Consider the following 20478-nt stretch of genomic DNA (forward strand, 5'->3'; position numbering starts at 1 on the left):
AAGTAAAAAAAAGGCTCTTACTGCAATTACCCAGAGAAAACTAACACAACTTCTGCCAGCAACAGACTCGTATGCAGAAATGCATAGTTCTCTCATTGGCAAACAGATCTAATGCATGCATAACAAAGGTGTATTCTTGTTCCCCTCAATTAAACATTTCCCAGAGGGCTTGAAAAATAAACAGCCACTACCAGCCTGACCTTTACAGCCATGTTTGCACATTTATAATGCAGGACAAAAGCTGACCCATTCAACACTCTGTATCTCACAAGGAGTTCTCCCTTCAAACAAGCAAGCAGAGCAGAGCAGCAGCATGAGACTTCACAAACTGGAGCTCAGAGGCAGTTTACAGGTACTTACACTGTGATCCAGTCCATCCCCTTGCGAAAGCCTATTCATGGTCCATGTTCATGGCTAGAGGGGCTGCGGTTTACCTTCTCTTTCACCATGGTACCCTATACCACTCCGGGTTATGGCATCACTTCACCTAGGAATGTGGCACCTGCAGCACCGGCAAAGCAGTGCGCTTCAACCTTGTAAACTCAGCAGATATCAGTGAGTGCTCGACCAAGGGGATTGCACCAGCCCCCCCCCCCTCTCTCTCTCTCGCTCTCCTGCTCCACACTGCCTACAGGATCTTCATTAGCCCGTTGCTACTCAGGACAGAGAACTGTGTGGAACACAAATGTGATGCACTGCGGTCTGACTTATATTCAACACTTGGAACCAGGTTACCTGGGCGACGCTGTTTGTTGATTGGCACAATATGCCAATTCGGCAGCACTAACGCTTTGCCTAGTACAGCAGTGAAGCCTGGCACGGCTCTCTGTCAGGTGGGATATTAAGAAGATTCCGGTGGAATTTTAAGAAAGTCTAAACATACAGCTGTGGCCAAAACGTTTGCATCACCCTGTAGAATAAACACATTTTGCCTCATAAAGTTGAATTAAACCTGCTGAATAATGTAAAAACGGGACAATTTAAATCTAACATGAAATGCTGTTCTACTATTAGGACTTCGGTAGACTTCTGAAATATAATTTTGTAGTTTGTTTGACTATGTGATGTACATAAAATATCTAAATGATGTTCTCATATATATATATATATATATATATATATATATATATATATATATATATATATATATATATATATATACACACACATATATATATATATATATATATATATATATAGAGAGAGAGAGAGAGAGAGAGAGAGAGAGAGAGAGAGAGAGAGAATTATGTCTCAATCCTAACATTCTAGGTGCTACAAAACATTTGGCCACAGCACATTGCAAGCTGTTAGGAACAAGGGTGTCTGGCAGCACAGACAGAAGATAATGCAGAAAGCACAGTTCCGAATTCCATATTTTTCTCCCATTTTACAAAATGCTTCCAATAAATAAAAACTCATGGACCGAATAAATAATCTTTTTTTTTTTTTTTTTTTATTGAGTAAGAATAAATAATTCTCCATATTTCCCGTTTCAGCTTGTGCATCAATTCATAATTTCACATGAAACAATGATATCTCATTCCTCTTCTCTCAGACGGAATTTCAATGGTGTGCTCTCAGTTTAAGGTTCTAACTCAGAATGTAAAAAAGGGTAAAGTTGTTTAGTTTGGTGTTCCTGATCTGTGATACATTTAAATAATGTAATACAAAGCATTTGTCTCAAAGAACCTTACAACATAAAAGAATACCACTAATAAATAATGCTGAGGAAGTCTTTAATCCTGCTCAAGCCCAAAGTAGAACACATTTCAGTAATCTCGTGGCACCTCAGGGTCAGAAACAGAAGCAGCAGCACTTCCCTGCCTGGCCTGAACGGCTTGCTGTGATTGGGCTGGACTGCACTTCCCTGCCTGGCCTGAACGGCTTGCTGTGATTGGGCTGGACTGCACTTCCCTGCCTGGCCTGAACGGCTTGCTGTGATTGGGCTGGACTGCACTTCCCTGCCTGGCCTGAATGGCTTGCTGTGATTGGGCTGGACTGCACTTCCCTGCCTGGCCTGAATTGGCTTGCTTCCCTGCCTGGCCTGTGGCTTGCTGATTGGGCTGGACTGCACTTCCCTGCCTGGCCTGAATGGCTTGCTGTGATTGGGCTGGACTGCACTTCCCTGCCTGGCCTGAATGGCTTGCTGTGATTGGGCTGGACTGCACTTCCCTGCCTGGCCTGAATGGCTTGCTGTGATTGGGCTGGACTGCACTTCCCTGCCTGGCCTGAATGGCTTGCTGTGATTGGGCTGGACTGCACTTCCCTGCCTGGCCTGAATGGCTTGCTGTGATTGGGCTGGACTGCACTTCCCTGCCTGGCCTGAATGGCTTGCTGTGATTGGGCTGGACTGCACTTCCCTGCCTGGCCTGAACTTGCTGTGATTGGGCTGGACTGCACTTCCCTGCCTGGCCTGAACGGCTTGCTGTGATTGGGCTGGACTGCACTTCCCTGCCTGGCCTGAATGGCTTGCTGTGATTGGGCTGGACACTTCCCTGCACTTGGACCCTGCCTGGCCTGAATGGCTTGCTGTGATTTCCCTGGGCTGGACTGCACTTCCCTGCCTGGCCTGAATGGCTTGCTGTGATTGGGCTGGACTGCACTTCCCTGCCTGGCCTGAACTTGGCTTGCTGTGATTCCATTGGACTGCACTTCCCTGCCTGGCCTGAATGGCTTGCTGTGATTGGGCTGGACTGCACTTCCCTGCCTGGCCTGAATGGCTTGCTGTGATTGGGCTGGACTGCACTTCCCTGCCTGGCCTGAACGGCTTGCTGTGATTCCATTGGACTGCACTTCCCTGCCTGGCCTGAATGGCTTGCTGTGATTGGGCTGGACTGCACTTCCCTGCCTGGCCTGAATGGCTTGCTGTGATTGGGCTGGACTGCACTTCCCTGCCTGGCCTGAATGGCTTGCTGTGATTCCATTGGGCTGCACCGCCTGTTGTTTCTCTTTTCATCCTATTCAAAAAACTGCAAACAGACTTTGAGGAAAGTTTTCAGGACTCTAACCCCAGAATGTTCACTTTGCTTTCACCAGCTCAGTGCGTCTAGACTGTGAGACTCGGCCAATCACTTCATCACTTCAGAATGTTCACTTTGCGTTCACCAGCTCAGTGCGTCTAGACTGTGAGACTCGGCCAATCACTTCATCACTTCAGAATGTTCACTTTGCTTTCACCAGCTCAGTGCGTCTAGACTGTGAGACTCGGCCAATCACTTCATCACTTCAGAATGTTCACTTTGCTTTCACCAGCTCAGTGCGTCTAGACTGTGAGACTCGGCCAATCACTTCATCACTTCAGAATGTTCACTTTGCTTTCACCAGCTCAGTGCGTCTAGACTGTGAGACTCGGCCAATCACTTCATCACTTCAACCACACTGGTTCATTTCATCAATTCAACTACACTGGTTCTACTCTCCAGCGCATGTGTAGGTCTACTGAGCTTCCACTCTGGGGAATAGCAAATTCTGTTTTTTTCCCACTTTTTACCAATTTAATTAAACATGACATTTGAACATAAATATAATGTTGATAGTTAAAATAAGTAAATTAATAAATGTTACCACAATTTTCGTTCTTTTTTTTATTAAAGCTAGTATTTTCAAAGTCTGTTTTTGCTGTAATAGTAACTAAAGCACCTGAAAGCACTTGCATGACATAATGTTTATAAACATCCCTTGGCTCACTGCTGGCATTAAAATAAGCAGGACAACTTAATTATATTACAGCAGTTCAGAAAACAAATATCCAGCACTGTTGTGAGAATCATATTTACAGTCTTCCACTGACAGTGTAGTTCAGTCTACATATAAAGGTGTTTTGAAAAGACCTGTTGAGCTTATTACTGGCATTATAATAAACAATACAAAATATTACAGTTAGTAACAGTCCAGCAATGTCTTGTGAGAGTAATCCTATGCACAGTACTCCACAATTGAAGTTCAGTGTTTTACTGGCATTATAATAAACAGGATAAAATATGAAACACTGATAAATGACTGAGTCGTTGCTCTAACCAGGTTCACTGCTGTGATCACCCGAATGTAATTTAAATAGCGCCCCTTTTAATGAAAACACATAATGAATCCTGCCAATTGTTTCTTTGCTAATTCTGCCTTGTTATTAACAAAGGGTGTGTCCAGACAGAATGTCTTTATGAAACAAACTGTGCATAGTGTAGTAACTACATCCACACTGTAAAGAGATTAATTTCCTTTAAAGGAAAGAATAGCTAGAAAAGTAGCTTTGCGCTTGCTTCTTCATCTTCAGATAATATAACTGAATTAAGGAACGCTCTTGGTTTAACATTGCAAATTATAGCTTTATTAAAGGCAGGTAGAGTGACAAGAACTAATCTAAACAATAATTAAACACGCAATGAATTTGGCTTAAGTACTTCAGCGCAGTACAGTAATTTAGATCTAAGTTTTCAGCACAGAAGAATGCTGTGCTTTACTATTGTTGCCTTCTTACTAATCTATAAAACCTTTGTGTCTGATTAAGAGAATCAATCTATAAAACCTTTGCGTTTGAATAATTAAGAGATCTTAATCTTTAAAACCTCTGTGTTTGATTAAATAAGGAAGTCAATCTATAAAACCTCTGCGTTTGATTAATTAAGAGATGTTAATCTTTAAAACCTCTGTGTTCGATTAATTAAGAGATGTTAATCTATAAAACCTCTGCGTTTGATTAATTAAGAGATGTTAATCTTTAAAACCTCTGTGTTCGACTAATTAAGAGATGTTAATCTATAAAACCTCTGTGTTTGATTAATTAAGAGATGTTAATCTTTAAAACCTGTGTTTGATTAAATAAGAGAAGTCAATCTATAAAACCTCTGCGTTTGATTAATTAAGAGATGTTAATCTTTAAAACCTCTGTGTTCGACTAATTAAGAGATGTTAATCTATAAAACCTCTGTGTTCGATTAATTAAGAGATGTTAATCTATAAACCATCTGTGTTTGATTAAATAAGAGAAGTCAATCTATAAAACCTCTGCGTTTGATTAAATAAGAGATGTTAATCTATAAAACCTTTGTGTTTGAATAAATAAGAGAAGTCAATCTATAAAACCTCTGCGTCTGATTAAGAGATATTAATCTATTAAACCTTTGTGTTCGATTAATTAAGAGATTTTAATCTATAAAACCTTTATGTTTGATTAAATAAGAGATGTTAATCTATAAAACCTTTGTGTTTGATTAAATAAGAGAAGTCAATCTATAAAACCTCTGCGTTTGATTAAGAGATATTAATCAATTAAACCTTTGTGTTTGATTAAGTAAGAGATGTTACAATCTCACAGGTCATGAAGAATGCATTTGGGGGGGTGGAAACGCTTAGCCTCGCCCCTCTATCCACTTCAACTGATACTGTGAATGATCCCAGGCACTGCAGTGTCTTCCTTTGTCAGGAAGTGACCCCTGCAGCCCTTGCTGAGTAAATGAATGAGCCCTGCTTAGGTAATCAACAGTAAATACAGACACAGGAAGGAGATGTCAGAGCTGCCACGGTCATGTCTGATGGATTTCAGTGCTCTGAATCTCTCTGTCTTACTTGAGTGCATCAGCTCAACTCATGAATACTTTATAAATTATATCCTATCTATCACTACAGATTGTTGCTAAAAAAAACTGGAAGTCATTTATTTCCCATGAAAAAAAAAAAGTTTTTTGGTCTATCTATTTAGAGACAAAGGCGCCTTACATAGAAAAACTTAGAGGGACTTACATAAAAAAAAAGTACTAACTTTAATGTGATAATTTTTTATAAACTGTGACTTGCTAGAACATGCTTGTTAAAATGTGACTTTTATAACAAGTAAAAGAAAAAAAGTATGCCTCCCTTAAATCCGAGCACATCTGGTACGTAAAACATAGAACACACTGCTGTGTGGTCCATTTCAAAGGTTTGTTCTAGTTTCGATATGATAGATTAATAATGGCGTGTTCTTGATCCTAAAACGTGGGTCGCAGAACACAATACTTAAACACCTCATGAGACACTGTAGACATTCATTACACTGAACGGCTCACAAGACGCTGTAGATATTCACAACACTGAACAGCTCACGAGACGCTGTAGATATTCACAACACTGAACAGCTCACGAGACGCTGTAGATATTCACAACACTGAACAGCTCATGAGACGCTGTAGATATTCACAACACTGAACAGCTCACGAGACGCTGTAGACATTCATTACACTGAACAGCTCACAAGACGCTGTAGATATTCACAACACTGAACAGCTCACGAGACGCTGTAGATATTCACAACACTGAACAGCTCACGAGACGCTGTAGATATTCACAACACTGAACAGCTCACGAGACGCTGTAGATATTCACAACACTGAACAGCTCACGAGACACTGTAGATATTCACAACACTGAACAGCTCACGAGACGCTGTAGATATTCACAACACTGAACAGCTCACGAGACGCTGTAGATATTCACAACACTGAACAGCTCACGAGACGCTGTAGATATTCACAACACTGAACAGCTCACGAGACGCTGTAGATATTCACAACACTGAACAGCTCACGAGACGCTGTAGATATTCACAACACTGAACAGCTCACGAGACGCTGTAGATATTCACAACACTGAACAGCTCACGAGACGCTGTAGATATTCACAACACTGAACAGCTCACGAGACGCTGTAGATATTCACAACACTGAACAGCTCATGAGACGCTGCAGATATTCACAACACTGAACAGCTCACGAGACACTAGATATTCACAACAGCTCATCTGTAGAATGAATGTTTCTGTTTGAGCCCAGCTGCCAGTGGAGTAGCAAACAACAAAGAGCTTTCACTTCTAAATCCCATTTCATTAGATTGTCTCTGAGTTGTCATGTGAAATACAATTAAGACACAAACCACTGGTGAAAAACTGCTAGCCACTGTGTAGTGTATCACGAAGACGAGCTGACAGGGAGAAATGATGTCTAGTTTGATAGTGCAGGAACTTTAATATCTGTAAGGACTCTTTCCTGGACCACTTGATATATTTATAATGTAATTACACCACTGTCAGTGCACCTGTCAGCACAGATTGCTTTCTCTTGGAATATCCTACAGCGCCACACAAGACTTAAAAAAAATATCTGGGGATCCCTGAGTGGCTCACATGGTAAAGGAATGCTGTGTGGAGTGCAGGAGGAGTCATAGTCACGAGAGCGCAGCTTCAAAGTAGCAGATCTTCACTGACAATTCCACAGGGTGTGTTTGTCTCCGGCACCACCCTAACATTCCGTGCAGTAACACACAAACCCAGGCATTTTACATTCTACACTGCCGTGGAGGGATTGAGGTAGAATGCAAGAAGGCCTTGGTCATTAAACATGCCACTGACCTTTCCTTTCCTATGTAGTTTGTAGAGACTAATAAACAAAACAAAAAATGAAGCTATACTTAAGCAATTCGTTTTAATGGCAATGTATTTACTTATCGCATCCCATATTACAAACATATCTAACTCTTAATGGTATATTTGAGAAGTTTCAGTCTACATCTAAGTGTGGCCTTTGATACTGTAGACCACCCTACTGAATCATCTTGAAAGCACAGTAGGACTGTCTGACCTTGTCCTATCCTGGTTCAAATCATCTTTCTGATAGGTTTCAATTAGTCTCTATTGGGTAGTGTGATGGGGTGCCCACCCCTTAATGTATGTATATATTCATTTGTATTGTTGTCGTTGTTGTTATTATTATTCTATTATTAGTATTATTATTGTACATGCTTGTGTGCAAGCGGACAAAACCATCCGTCATTGTTGTTTGAGACCGGCGAAAAGCCAGTCTCAGCAAATGTGGTTGGCATTGATGGGGTTGAATCCCCATCCTGAGTAGAATGTGGGAATGTGGCCGAAGCCGTAATAAGATAATTTTTAAATAGATAATTAAGGCTCTGGCTACAGTATACAAGACCCACTCTGGGCTCAAAGTTGAGAAGAGTTAAGGAGAGTAAAGAACGAGATTGAATGCTACCAGGAAGTGAACCCTGGTACTCGTTTTATAAAAAGAATTATCTGTTAGTGTTTATTTTGTTTTGGCCAGTGTGCCCTTTATTTGTGTTTTGTTCAATTGTTCATTTTTGTTTAATTAATAAACGCACTGAGTGCAGCCATAGCGCCTCAGTTTACCTGCACGTTCTGTGTTATTTTTTCATTTCCCTGGTCTGACGTCTGCCCTTCAGCCCTCACTGAACCGTCTTGAAAGCACAGCAGGACTGTCTGCCCTGGTCCTCTCCTGGTTCAAATCTTATCTTTCTGATAGGTTTCAGTTTGTCTCTATTGGGGAGGTAAAATCAGCATCATCTGTGCCGATGATACCCAGCTATATTTGTCCCTAAAGCCAGGACTTTCTTCTGCCTGGGTGTTATTAGCTACTTGCCTTGCAGACATCAAGCATTTGATGGCACAGAATTTTCTAATGTTGAATTCAGATAAAGCAGAGGTTATGCTAGTGGGCTCACAGAACCAACTGAAAGGAAATTTGGGATTACATGAGCTCGGCCCTTGCAGTCTCTCATCAAACCTTAAACTAGAGTTTGGGGGTCAACCTAGCCAAACTTAGACCAATTATTTCCATATCTGATGCAGAGAGACTAATGCATGTCTTTGTTTCATCTAGAATTGATTATTGTAATGCATTATTTTTTGGTGTCCCAAAATGTGTGGTATCCTGCTTGCAGGTATTGACAATGTCGACCCAAGGGACTTTTTTGACCTGAAAAAAGAAACAAGGACCAGGGGTCACAAATGGAGATTAGACAAAGGGACATTCAGAACAGAAAATAGGAGGCACTTTTTTACACAGAGAATTGTGAGGGTCTGGAATCATCTCCCCAGTAATGTTGTTGAAGCTGACACCCTGGGATCCTTCAAGAAGCTGCTTGATGAGATTCTGGGATCAATAAGCTACTAACAACCAAACGAGCAAGATGGGCCGAATGGCTTCCTCTCATTTGTAAACTTTCTTATGTTCTTATGTTCTTATATTCTTAGAGTCAGCGACCTAGTGTCTCTCTCTCTCTCTCTCTCTGTGGTTAGTATTGTATTTTATAACCTCTCATTTTAGCCCTTGTGTTTTGTTTGTTGGATAAAATAAACATGAAAAACAGTGCTGCAGCATACAAACTGCAGAACACTTAGCTCTTTAAACTGCAGCCCAATCAGCTCTTTAAACTGCAGCACAATCAGCTCTTTAAACTGCAGCACAATCAGCTCTTTAAACTGCAGCACAATCAGCTCTTTAAACTGCAGCACAATCAGCTCTTTAAACTGCAGCACAATCAGCTCTTTAAACTGCAGCCCAATCAGCTCTTTAAACTGCAGCCCAATCAGCTCTTTAAACTGCAGCACAATCAGCTCTTTAAACTGCAGCACAATCAGCTCTTTAAACTGCAGCACAATCAGCTCTTTAAACTGCAGCCCAATCAGCTCTTTAAACTGCAGCCCAATCAGCTTTAAACTGCAACTTCTTGTCTCTAAGTTTCCTTACTGCCAACTAACATATGGGCCCACAGCACTATCCCGTCACACCCACACAAAAGCATCTTCACTGATACAATAACACAACACGTGCATATTATCACCTTCACTGATACAATAATACAAGTGTAACCTATTATATATTAACACCTTCACTGATACAATAACACAAGTGTAACCTATTATGTAGTGCTCTGTTTATCCTATTATGTAGTGCTCTGTTTATCCTATTATGTAGTGCTCTGTTTATCCTGTTATGTAGTGCTCTGTTTATCCTGTTATGTAGTGCTCTGTTTATCCCATTATTCTGGTGCAATGGGTTGGCAACAATCAGGCACTGAACAAAAGAAAGAATAACGAGAGCTGAAAAAGGTCCTGCTGATGACTGAACAGTGTGCACATCTAAATGCTGCCTGCTGCTCACAGGACAAACTGAACTGAAACTCAATGAGGGGTTTGGCTGCTGGGTCTATCACTACAATCTTTCTGCTATTTTAACAATTTGAAACAGATTTAAAACGCCACAACAACCCTAATAAATACCTCTTTCAAATACACGTCACATTCACTTCATATACACTGAGTGTACAAAACATTAGGAACACCTTCCTAATATTGAGTTGCACTCCCTTTTACCTTCAGAACAGCCTCAGTTCATCAGGGCATGGACTCTACAAGGTGTCGAAAGCATTTCACAGGGATGCTGGCTCATGTTGACTCCAGTGCTTCCCACAGTTGTGTCAAGTTGGCTGGTAGTGGATCTCTACTCCAAATAGCTTGTTCCATATCAACCCACAGATGCTCAATTGGATTGAGATCTGGTGACTGGGCAGGCCACTGCAGTAAGCTGAATTCACTGTCATGTTCGTGGAACCATTCCTGGACAATCCTAGCCTTGTGGCAAGGGGCATTATCCTGCTGAAAAAATCCATTAGCTGATAGATACACTGCTGCCATGAAGGGATGCACCTTATTGGCAATGATGTTCAGATATCCTGTGGCATTCAAACATTGCTCCATTTTTATCAAGGGGCCCAATGTGTGCCATGAAAACACACCCCACACCATCACCACCAGCCTGCACTGTTGACACACAGCATGATGGATGCATGTCCTCATGTGGTTTTCTCCATATCCTAGTCCTCCCATCAGCATGAAACAGCAGGAACCAGGATTCATCACACCAGGCAATGTTTTTCTAATCCTCCAGTGTCCAGTGTTTACGTTCCTTAGCCCACTGCAACTGCAGTTTCTTGTGTTTCGCTGAAAGAAGTGGAACTCTGTTAGGTCGTCGTCTGTCACACCCCTTTTATGTCAAGGTACGACGAGTTGTGCATTCTTTTATGGGTCTTTCGGCACCAATGTTGTACTGGACTGTCAGCTGACTAACTGTAGCCCATCTATTGCTCTGCACAATTCGTGTCAGCCTCCTTTGGCCTCTTTCATCAATGAGCTATTCTCTTTCCATATTTCCAATGCAGAATAAAACATGTTTCTTCTGATACAGCATCTCACCTTGTCACTAAGTTTTTCTATTACTTATTCATTTAAAACAAATGGATCTGAATGTCATTCTGTGTTTAAACACATCACTGCACTAACCCCTTTCAAACTGGCTACCATTGCTCTCCTTGCTTTGCCTTATAACACACAGTACTTTGTACATACTGCACTGTGACTAAGAACATCTCAACAGATCCTGCTACTATTCCACCCCCTCTTGGAAATTCCTGCAGTGAAACGGCGGTGCTGGACCCCCAGGGAAAAGATTTCTGAAATAAGTCAAGTGGGACCTATTCCAAGTGAGCCGCCACTAATGAAGGCTCTCGCTCTTGACAAAAATAGTCTCAGCTGTTTTGCCAAACCATCGATCATCTGGGGAGACGTGTGGAGAAGGTCAGTCCTGTTGTTTAGAGGCTGCTCGGCTTCTATAGGAGGGGCTCTGCTTGAGGGACCCCGTGATTACACACAATTATTATCATCTCTAATTAATACTATCCTGCTAACAGCCATGTAATCACACTGTCTGACTGCTTTCCCTCCCTCTCTCACCATCACTGTGGGAAATGATCCAGCTGCAGAGGGAGATGTCTGCGCAAGATAAATCTTACAGAATAGATTACATTTTGTCAAAAATGGAAAAAAAATAAGAATTCCTTTCCCAGGAATGGAAAAAAAAACAAGACGTAATAAGATTCTGCAGTTACATATCAATCAATATTTTCACAAAGTGCTTTACAAGATACAGTAAAAATCATATCTAAGCAGCACACTGTCTATAATGCGACTCTGCAGTCACATACCCAAGCAGCACACTGGAGTCCATAATGAGACTCTGCAGTCACATACCCAAGCAGCACACTGGAGTCTATAATGAGACTCTGCAGTCACATACCCAAGCAGCACACTGGAGTCCATAATGAGACTCTGCAGTCACATACCCAAGCAGCACACTGGAGTCTATAATGAGACTCTGCAGTCACATACCCAAGCAGCACACTGGAGTCCATAATGAGACTCTGCAGTCACATACCCAAGCAGCACACTGGAGTCTATAATGAGACTCTGCAGTCACATACCCAAGCAGCACACTGGAGTCCATAATGAGACTCTGCAGTCACATACCCAAGCAGCACACTGGAGTCCATAATGAGACTCTGCAGTCACATACCCAAGCAGCACACTGGAGTCCATAATGAGACTCTGCAGTCACATACCCAAGCAGCACACTGGAGTCTATAATGAGACTCTGCAGTCACATACCCAAGCAGCACACTGGAGTCCATAATGAGACTCTGCAGTCACATACCCAAGCAGCACACTGGAGTCCATAATGAGACTCTGCAGTCACATACCCAAGCAGCACACTGGAGTCCATAATGAGACTCTGCAGTCACATACCCAAGCAGCACACTGGAGTCTATAATGAGACTCTGCAGTCGCATACCCAAGCAGCACACTGGAGTCTATAATGAGACTCTGCAGTCGCATACCCAAGCAGCACACTGGAGTCTATAATGAGACTCTGCAGTCACATACCCAAGCAGCACACTGGAGTCTATAATGAGACTCTGCAGTCACATACCCAAGCAGCACACTGGAGTCCATAATGAGACTCTGCAGTCACATACCCAAGCAGCACACTGGAGTCTATAATGAGACTCTGCAGTCACATACCCAAGCAGCACACTGGAGTCTATAATGAGACTCTGCAGTCGCATAGTCTGGGGCTTCTCTCAAGTAGAGACAAATACAGCGGGCTAAGTAAAAATCACCTTCGAAGTCAGAGCTTAGAAAGATGGGTCCCATTAGCAAAGTAGGACTTCAAGACTCTCCAGATCAGAGACTCAATTTCACACTTCATAAACAAACCGAGAAATGCAGCCTACTTTTACAAATGTGGGACTAAAAGCCAAATCCTTTTTGTGGATAGAGTGGAAAGTTGTTGCTGTTGACACACAGATTGTCAAGCTTGGTTCCATGTGTACAGATGCCTGGTCATATCCTATGAGAGACAGGGGCCAATTTGAGGGGATAAAAAGGATTAAGAGCCAGTGGATATTTAAGCTACTTGTGGTTTGTCATGTTCTGAGGATGAGTGCCAGGCTTTGATATAGAGAGCGAAACACTGTCCAAATTATTCAGATAAAAAAGCAGGCTACCAGGAGGCAGTGGATTGCATGAAATAACTAGGTAATGACAGCCTGCAGCACTCAGCAGCCAAAGGCATTGATATGTGGAATATTACCTACTGATTTGTAGAACCCATTTTAACCCATTGTGATGAACTCTATGGAAAGAGTTCATCATAAAATGGAACAGCTGAATATTGTAAATTCACCAAAGCAGAACAGAGAAGCCCGCTCACACACTAACATTTAGATAAGAATCTCTTGAAGCGATGTTGTTTCTGAAAAAAAGAATTTAGCAAAATACAGTGGCTCATCCGCTTCAAAAGTACTCCATTTTTAAAATAAAACTGACACTTGGTCCATATCCAATTAATAAAGTAATGTACTGCAATTTATAAAACAAAAAAAAAATTAAAAATGCAATTGTGAGTGCCAATGAATTGCGCACACGTTAGTGTGACAGAAATATGAGTTCTGGTGATGAATCTTCCTCCCGACCTGTGAGGGCGCTAAAGAACAAGAGGAGAAGTATCTGGAAGGGCTGGCCTGACAGTTCGTTTCCGGGACCAGGAAGTGGGTCAGTCTGGAAAGAAGCGAGACTCTGTTGTAAGACCGTATTGATTTGAAAGGTAAACGAGAGGCAGCTGCAAGTAATAAGGCATCTGCAACCGTTTACCTAGATATCATGCGGGATTACATATAGGGGCCAGGGTAACGCTGATCTTTTCCTTTGTTTGGGTAAACGTTCGGAGAGAGAAGGAGCGAGAGAGGAGCTCTCGTTGTTACAGAGAATTACGTGTTGTGTTTTGTTGTGTTTGTTTGTAATTGTCTGCGTTTTGTACCACCAGACAGTTAACTCACCTATTCGGATCACCACTGCATGGAACGGTCACAAAATACAGTGTCTTCACCCACCACAAGCACGTCTGCACTCACCCAGGACTGGTGACCGTGTGTTCGTTTTGTTCGGGACTGTGCCCTGCTTTGCTATCCCCGTGCTTTACACATTCTTGTGTATAGCCGGGGATTTATTATTTTACGGTCACCAGACCTGGATTATAAATAAAAGCACCTTTTCACTGGAAACTGTTCACTGTTCAGCCCGTCACTCCTGCATCGCATCACCGCTACACCTGCTCCCCTCCACTAGCCACTTTGCCACAGATATTAAAAACTAAAAGTAACGTAATGTAACATATCACCCCATTATTCAATGTAACGTATCACTCCATTATTCAATGTAAAACATCACCCCATTATTCAATGTAACGTATCACTCCATTATTCAATGTAACACATCACCCCATTATTCAATGTAACGTATCACTCCATTATTCAATGTAACATATCACCCCATTATTCAATGTAACGTATCACCCCATTATTCAATGTAACACATCACCCCATTATTCAATGTAACGTATCACTCCATTATTCAATGTAACATATCACCCCATTATTCAATGTAACGTATCACTCCATTATTCAATGTAACACATCACCCCATTATTCAATGTAACGTATCACCCCATAATTCAATGTAACGTATCACTCCATTATTCAATGTAAAGTATCACCCCATTATTCAATGTAACGTATCACCCCATAATTCAATGTAACACATCACCCCATTATTCAATGTAACACATCACCCCATTATTCAATGTAACGTATCACCCCATTATTCAATGTAACATATCACCCCATTATTCAATGTAACACATCACCCCATAAGAGTGCAAAGAAGAGCGACCAGAATTATTCCGGGCTTAAAAGGCATGTCATATGCAGACAGGCTAAAAGAATTGAATCTGTTCAGTCTTGAACAAAGAAGACTACGTGGCGACCTAATTCAAGCATTCAAAATTCTAAAAGGTATTGACAGTGTCGACCCAAGGGACTTTTTCAGCCTGAAAAAAGAAACAAGGACCAGGGGTCACAAATGGAGTTTAGAAAAAGGGGCATTCAGAACAGAAAATAGGAGACACTTTTTTACACAGAGAATTGTGAGGGTCTGGAATCAACTCCCCAGTAATGTTGTTGAAGCTGACACCCTGGGATCCTTCAAGAAGCTGCTTGATGAGATTTTGGGATCAATAAGCTACTAACAACCAAACGAGCAAGATGGGCCGAATGGCCTCCTCTCGTTTGTAAACTTTCTTATGTTCTTATGTTCTTATGTTCTTATTCAATGTAACACATCACCCCATTATTCAATGTAACGTATCACCCCATAATTCAATGTAACACATCACCCCATTATTCAATGTAACGTATCACCCCATTATTCAATGTAACGTATCACCCCATTATTCAATGTAACGTATCACCCCATTATTCAATGTAACGTATCACTCCATTATTCAATGTAAAGTATCACCCCATTATTCAATGTAACGTATCACCCCATTATTCAATGTAACGTATCACTCCATTATTCAATGTAATGTATCACCCCATTATTCAATGTAACACATCACCCCATTATTCAATGTAACACATCACTCCATTATTCAATGTAAAGTATCACCCATAAGAACATAAGAACATAAGAAAGTTTACAAACAAGTGGAGGCCATTCGGCCCATCTTGCTCGTTTGGTTGTTAGTAGCTTATTGATTCCGGGTAAAAGTCTGCTACAACCTTCCATAGCTCAGCCTTCTGTGAACTCCACTTCATTCAGAAACCAGGCCTTGTTGGCTGTCCAGTTTTGTCAAGTATACAGGAACACTCCAGTTACTTCCTGCAGGGCTACATGAATATAATATTATGCATATAATATAATAATATAATATCAAATAACAGCACAGATGGGAATCCCAGTGCATGCTGCCCTCTATCTTTCCAGTTACTGTTATTTGTTGTCTCTGTATATCGGTTCATCTCAGAAAAACTAAAACAGGGCTGTGCAGTTGGACTGGGGTCCTGGGATTTAGGTGACCATGGAAGGGACCTGAAGTCTCTGCCCTGTTGGTCTTAAAAGCGACTTTGCCACCAGTATACAATGGCAGCACTATTGTGATGTTGGGTGGGCTTAATCCACAGCAATCCTCTAGTAAACCCAGGAGACACCAGGAAGAACCTGCCCCATGCCAGGGCACTGCCAAACCCAATCGAGCAGACAGGTCATAATCAAGCAAACCCAGGAGACACCAGGAAGAATCTGCCCAACACCAGGGCACTGCCAAACCCAATCGAGCAGACAGGTTCTAATCAAGCAAACCCAGGAGACACCAGGAAGAACCTGCCCAACACCAGGGCACTGCCAAACCCAATCGAGCAGACAGGTCCTAATCAAGCAAACCCAGGAGACACCAGGAAGAACCTGCCCCATGCCAGGGCACTGCCAAACCCAATCGAGCAGACAGGTCCTAATCAAGCAAACCCAGGATACACCAGGAAGAACCTGCCCAACACCAGGGCACTGCCAAACCCAATAGAGCAGACAGGTCCTAATCAAGCAAACCCAGGAGACACCAGGAAGAACCTGCCCCATGCCAGGGCACTGCCAAACCCAATCGAGCAGACAGGTCCTAATCAAGCAAACCCAGGAGTCACCAGGAAGAACCTGCTCCATGCCAGGGCACTGCCAAACCCAATCGAGCAGACAGTTCTAATCAAGCAAACCCAGGAGACACCAGGAAGAACCTGCCCCATGCCAGGGCACTGCCAAACCCAATCGAGCAGACAGGTTCTAGCCAAGCAAACCCAGGAGACACCAGGAAGAACCTGCCCCATGCCAGGGCACTGCCAAACCCAATCGAGCAGACAGTTTCTAATCAAGCAAACCCAGGAGACACCAGGAAGAACCTGCCCCATGCCAGGGCACTGACAAACCCAATCGAGCAGACAGTTCTAATCAAGTAAACCCAGGAGACACCAGGAAGAACCTGCCCCATGCCAGGGCACTGCCAAACCCAATCAAGCAGATGGGTCCTAATCAAGTGGCCAGGCAGTATATGAGTAGAAAGGTTCTTCATTGTATGTAGTTTTTACCCCAACATTTAAACATTATGTTTCATTATAATTATACATGCCAGCAACATGTATATCCCTTGGAGATTTTTTAACAGAGCAAAATACAGTAGGTAGCTTTATTATTCCAGACTCCTGCTGCTTATTAAACCTTAACAAAGCATTAAGGAACTGCTATCAATTAAGCACAACAATGAATGTGGTTTCAATGTTTAAATCATCTCTAGGGATTGTTTTCCTCAGGATTTAAAACTATCAAATCAGAGTTTTACTTTTATTGATAAATATACAGATATCTGATATAAGGGCTGTAGATTATAGACAGATATCACTGTTGATAGCTGTTTTACTATAAACCCAGTTAAACCGAGCTGTACTGTCAGATTAGGCCATGACATCTCTTAGCAATATTAAAAAGCATGGCTCGGGAAACATACCAGTCGTAAATCTGTAAAGGAGTTCCATTTGTAGGAGAGAGGGAAGACCAGGGCACAGCCTCTCACTTCTGTGGGGAACACAGGCTTGCATTCCAGGGGTACAAGAAGCAGCAGTCTGTTCCCCAGGAATGATTGAGCATCAAGCATACGGTAGTGCACATCGCTCATCACAAACCTCTTAGGAGAGGCACATGTCAAGGAACCCCTTTAAATCATAAAATCAAAACTAAGGGCCTAAATCAAGTTCTGTTGAAATACTTTAGAGGTTAACGAACTTAGCAGAGGAAATTCAAACAGAATTCAGATACCTATTTCCCAACGGTTGATTTATTAATTGAACCTGCAGCTAAATCCTTACACTGAATCAGGCTTCTCCTTCTTTGTCAGCTTTGTGAATCTACCCAAAACAGCCACTACAGCAGGATGGACTGTCAACATGTAATACTTGAACAGAGAGACATAAGTGGTTCAAGTAGCAATGCCTTAGCAATCAATTAGTCTGATTCAATTCAAGCTCACACTCATTGTTTATTTCATCCACACATCTCATTTGCTGCTTAATAAAAAAAGAGCATGAAAAAGCCAGTCTAAAAAAAATATATGTGCACAGAATAGAACACAATGATGAAAGCAAAACCAAAAATATGTTTAACAGCAGTTCCCGTAGTGTAGATGGCCAGTGACTGCTTAAAGAAAGAGCACTCATTTAAAAGCCCGCAAAACTGTGCTAGGTTTTATAAAACTGCCAAGAATGAACCAGTAACCTATGTGAATCCCTGAGTTTGTCTCTATCTCAAGCTAAGAGACCACATCTTGTTTTCAGTGGTGTCCTGGCTTATGCCAAGTGCAATAGGGTAAAGCAGCATGTCGAACAGGTCCATTATAAAGGTCAAAGTAACAATGCTTGAAAGTGTGCCATCAAATGAACGAAGAGCCAGGAGGCCCTGGAACGAATGTCAAGCTCAGCTACAGGCACGGGTGTGTTGTGATCATTCTGTGCACAACAGATCTGGTGTTACTGTTAAACATTTTTTGTTTGCATGTTTTATTTTGTTACCAGAAGGAAGATGGAGGATCACTTATGGAGAGAATTTAGAATAGAGGGCCGACATCACTTTGCCTTCTGCATGGCAGGAAAAATAAATCATTTTTCAATGCATTTGTTGACCTCACAGAGACAGTATAATAAATAAACGAATGCACATTTAAGACACAGAGATTGTATTTTATCTGTGTCTCATCCCCAAGCACCTGTAGCTGTGTGATTCTCTAAGCATTATCACTTCCATGGGCTTAAAGCATGGATCCATGTCAGGCTCTACTGTGTATCTGCACCAGCACTAATTTCGAACTCTCAGTGTAACTCTTACTGTAGGCACCCCTGGGTTCATCACAGACACCCGTTCAATACCATGCCGAACAGAGGTTCAATTAACCAGTATCCAGTATCTTAACCTAACCCTCGACACTGATAGTTCTGAGTCCAGTATCTTAACCTAACCCTAACCCTAATCCTCTCCCTCCCTAACCCTCCCTAACCTTCAGCACTGATAGCTCAGAGTCCAGTATCTTAACCTAACCCTCGACACTGATAGCTCTGAGTCCAGTATCTTAACCTAACCCTCGACACTGATAGCTCTGACTCCAATATCTTAACCTAACCCTACCCGTAACCCTTCCTAACCTTCAGCACCAATAGTTCTGAGTCCAGTATCTTCATCTAACCCCAATCCTAACCCTAACAGTAACCCTTTCCCTACCTAACCCTAACCCTCCCTAACCCTCAGCACCGATAGCTCGGAGTCCAGTATCTTAACCTAACCCTCGACACTGATAGTTCTGAGTCCAGTATCTTAACCTAACCCTAACCCTAATCCTCTCCCTCCCTAACCCTCCCTAACCCTCAGCACTGATAGCTCAGAGTCCAGTATCTTAACCTAACCCTCGACACTGATAGCTCTGAGTCCAGTATCTTAACGTAACCCTCGATACTGATAGCTCTGAGTCCAGTATCTTAACCTAACCCTAACCCTAATCCTCTCCCTCCCTAACCCTCCCTAACCCTCGACACTGATAGCTCTGAGTCCAGTATCTTAACCTAACCCTCGACACTGATAGCTCTGAGTCCAGTATCTTAACCTAACCCTCCCTAACCCTCAGCATTGATAGCTCAGAGTCCAGTATCTTAACCTAACCCTCGACACTGATAGCTCTGAGTCCAGTATCTTAACCTAACCCTAACCCTAATCCTCTCCCTCCCTAACCCTCCCTAACCCTCAGCATTGATAGCTCAGAGTCCAGTATCTTAACCTAACCCTTGACACTGATAGCTCTGAGTCCAGTATCTTAACCTAACCCTCCCTAACCCTCAACACTAATAGCTCTGATCTCAGTATCTTATTTCAAAGTGGTGAAAAGGATTGACTCAAGACGGTCATCGGTCTCATTATCTTAACCCTAACCCTAACTCTAACTCTCCCTAACTCTCAGCACTGATAGCTTTGAGTCCAGTGTCTTGTTTCAAAGTGGTGATAATGATTGATCCTCATCAGTCTCATTTAATACATGCTTAAAATGCTTGAAATGATAATTAAAAAGTGTAGCGATCAAACGATGATTTCCTAGCTGCCAATCAAACAATGATTCCCTAGGCTATTCAAACGATGATTCCCTAGCTGCCAATCAAACAATGATTCCCTAGGCTAATCAAACGATGATTCCCTAGGCTAATCAAACGATGACTCCCTAGCTGCCAATCAAACGATGATTCCATAGGCTAATCAAACGATGATTCCCTAGGCTAATCAAACGATGATTCCCTAGGCTAATCAAACGATGATTCCCTAGCTGCCAATCAATCGATGATTCCATAGGCTAATCAAACGATGATTCCCTAGGCTAATCAAACGATGAT

At 42.2% G+C, this 20478-nt stretch overlaps 1 protein-coding gene across 2 annotated transcripts in view; it reads right to left on the reverse strand.

Moving 5' to 3' along the window:
• LOC121315372 (kinesin-like protein KIF26B) overlaps nt 1–20478 on the reverse strand; it is a 180388-nt gene that overhangs the window by 65397 nt on the left and 94513 nt on the right. Inside the window, exon 1 of one of the 2 annotated variants that reach the window (XM_041249398.1) lies at nt 361–610. The exons of the other annotated variant lie outside the window; for it this stretch is intronic. Within the exon in view, the coding sequence (XP_041105332.1) occupies nt 361–377 (17 nt within the window). The 5' untranslated portion in view covers nt 378–610. Of the gene's footprint in view, nt 1–360; nt 611–20478 lie in introns of those variants that run through there. 2 annotated transcript variants of the gene reach the window in all.

Source organism: Polyodon spathula, chromosome 5 (genome assembly GCF_017654505.1).
Source record: "Polyodon spathula isolate WHYD16114869_AA chromosome 5, ASM1765450v1, whole genome shotgun sequence".
In the NCBI taxonomy this organism is placed as follows: Eukaryota; Metazoa; Chordata; class Actinopteri; order Acipenseriformes; family Polyodontidae; genus Polyodon; species Polyodon spathula.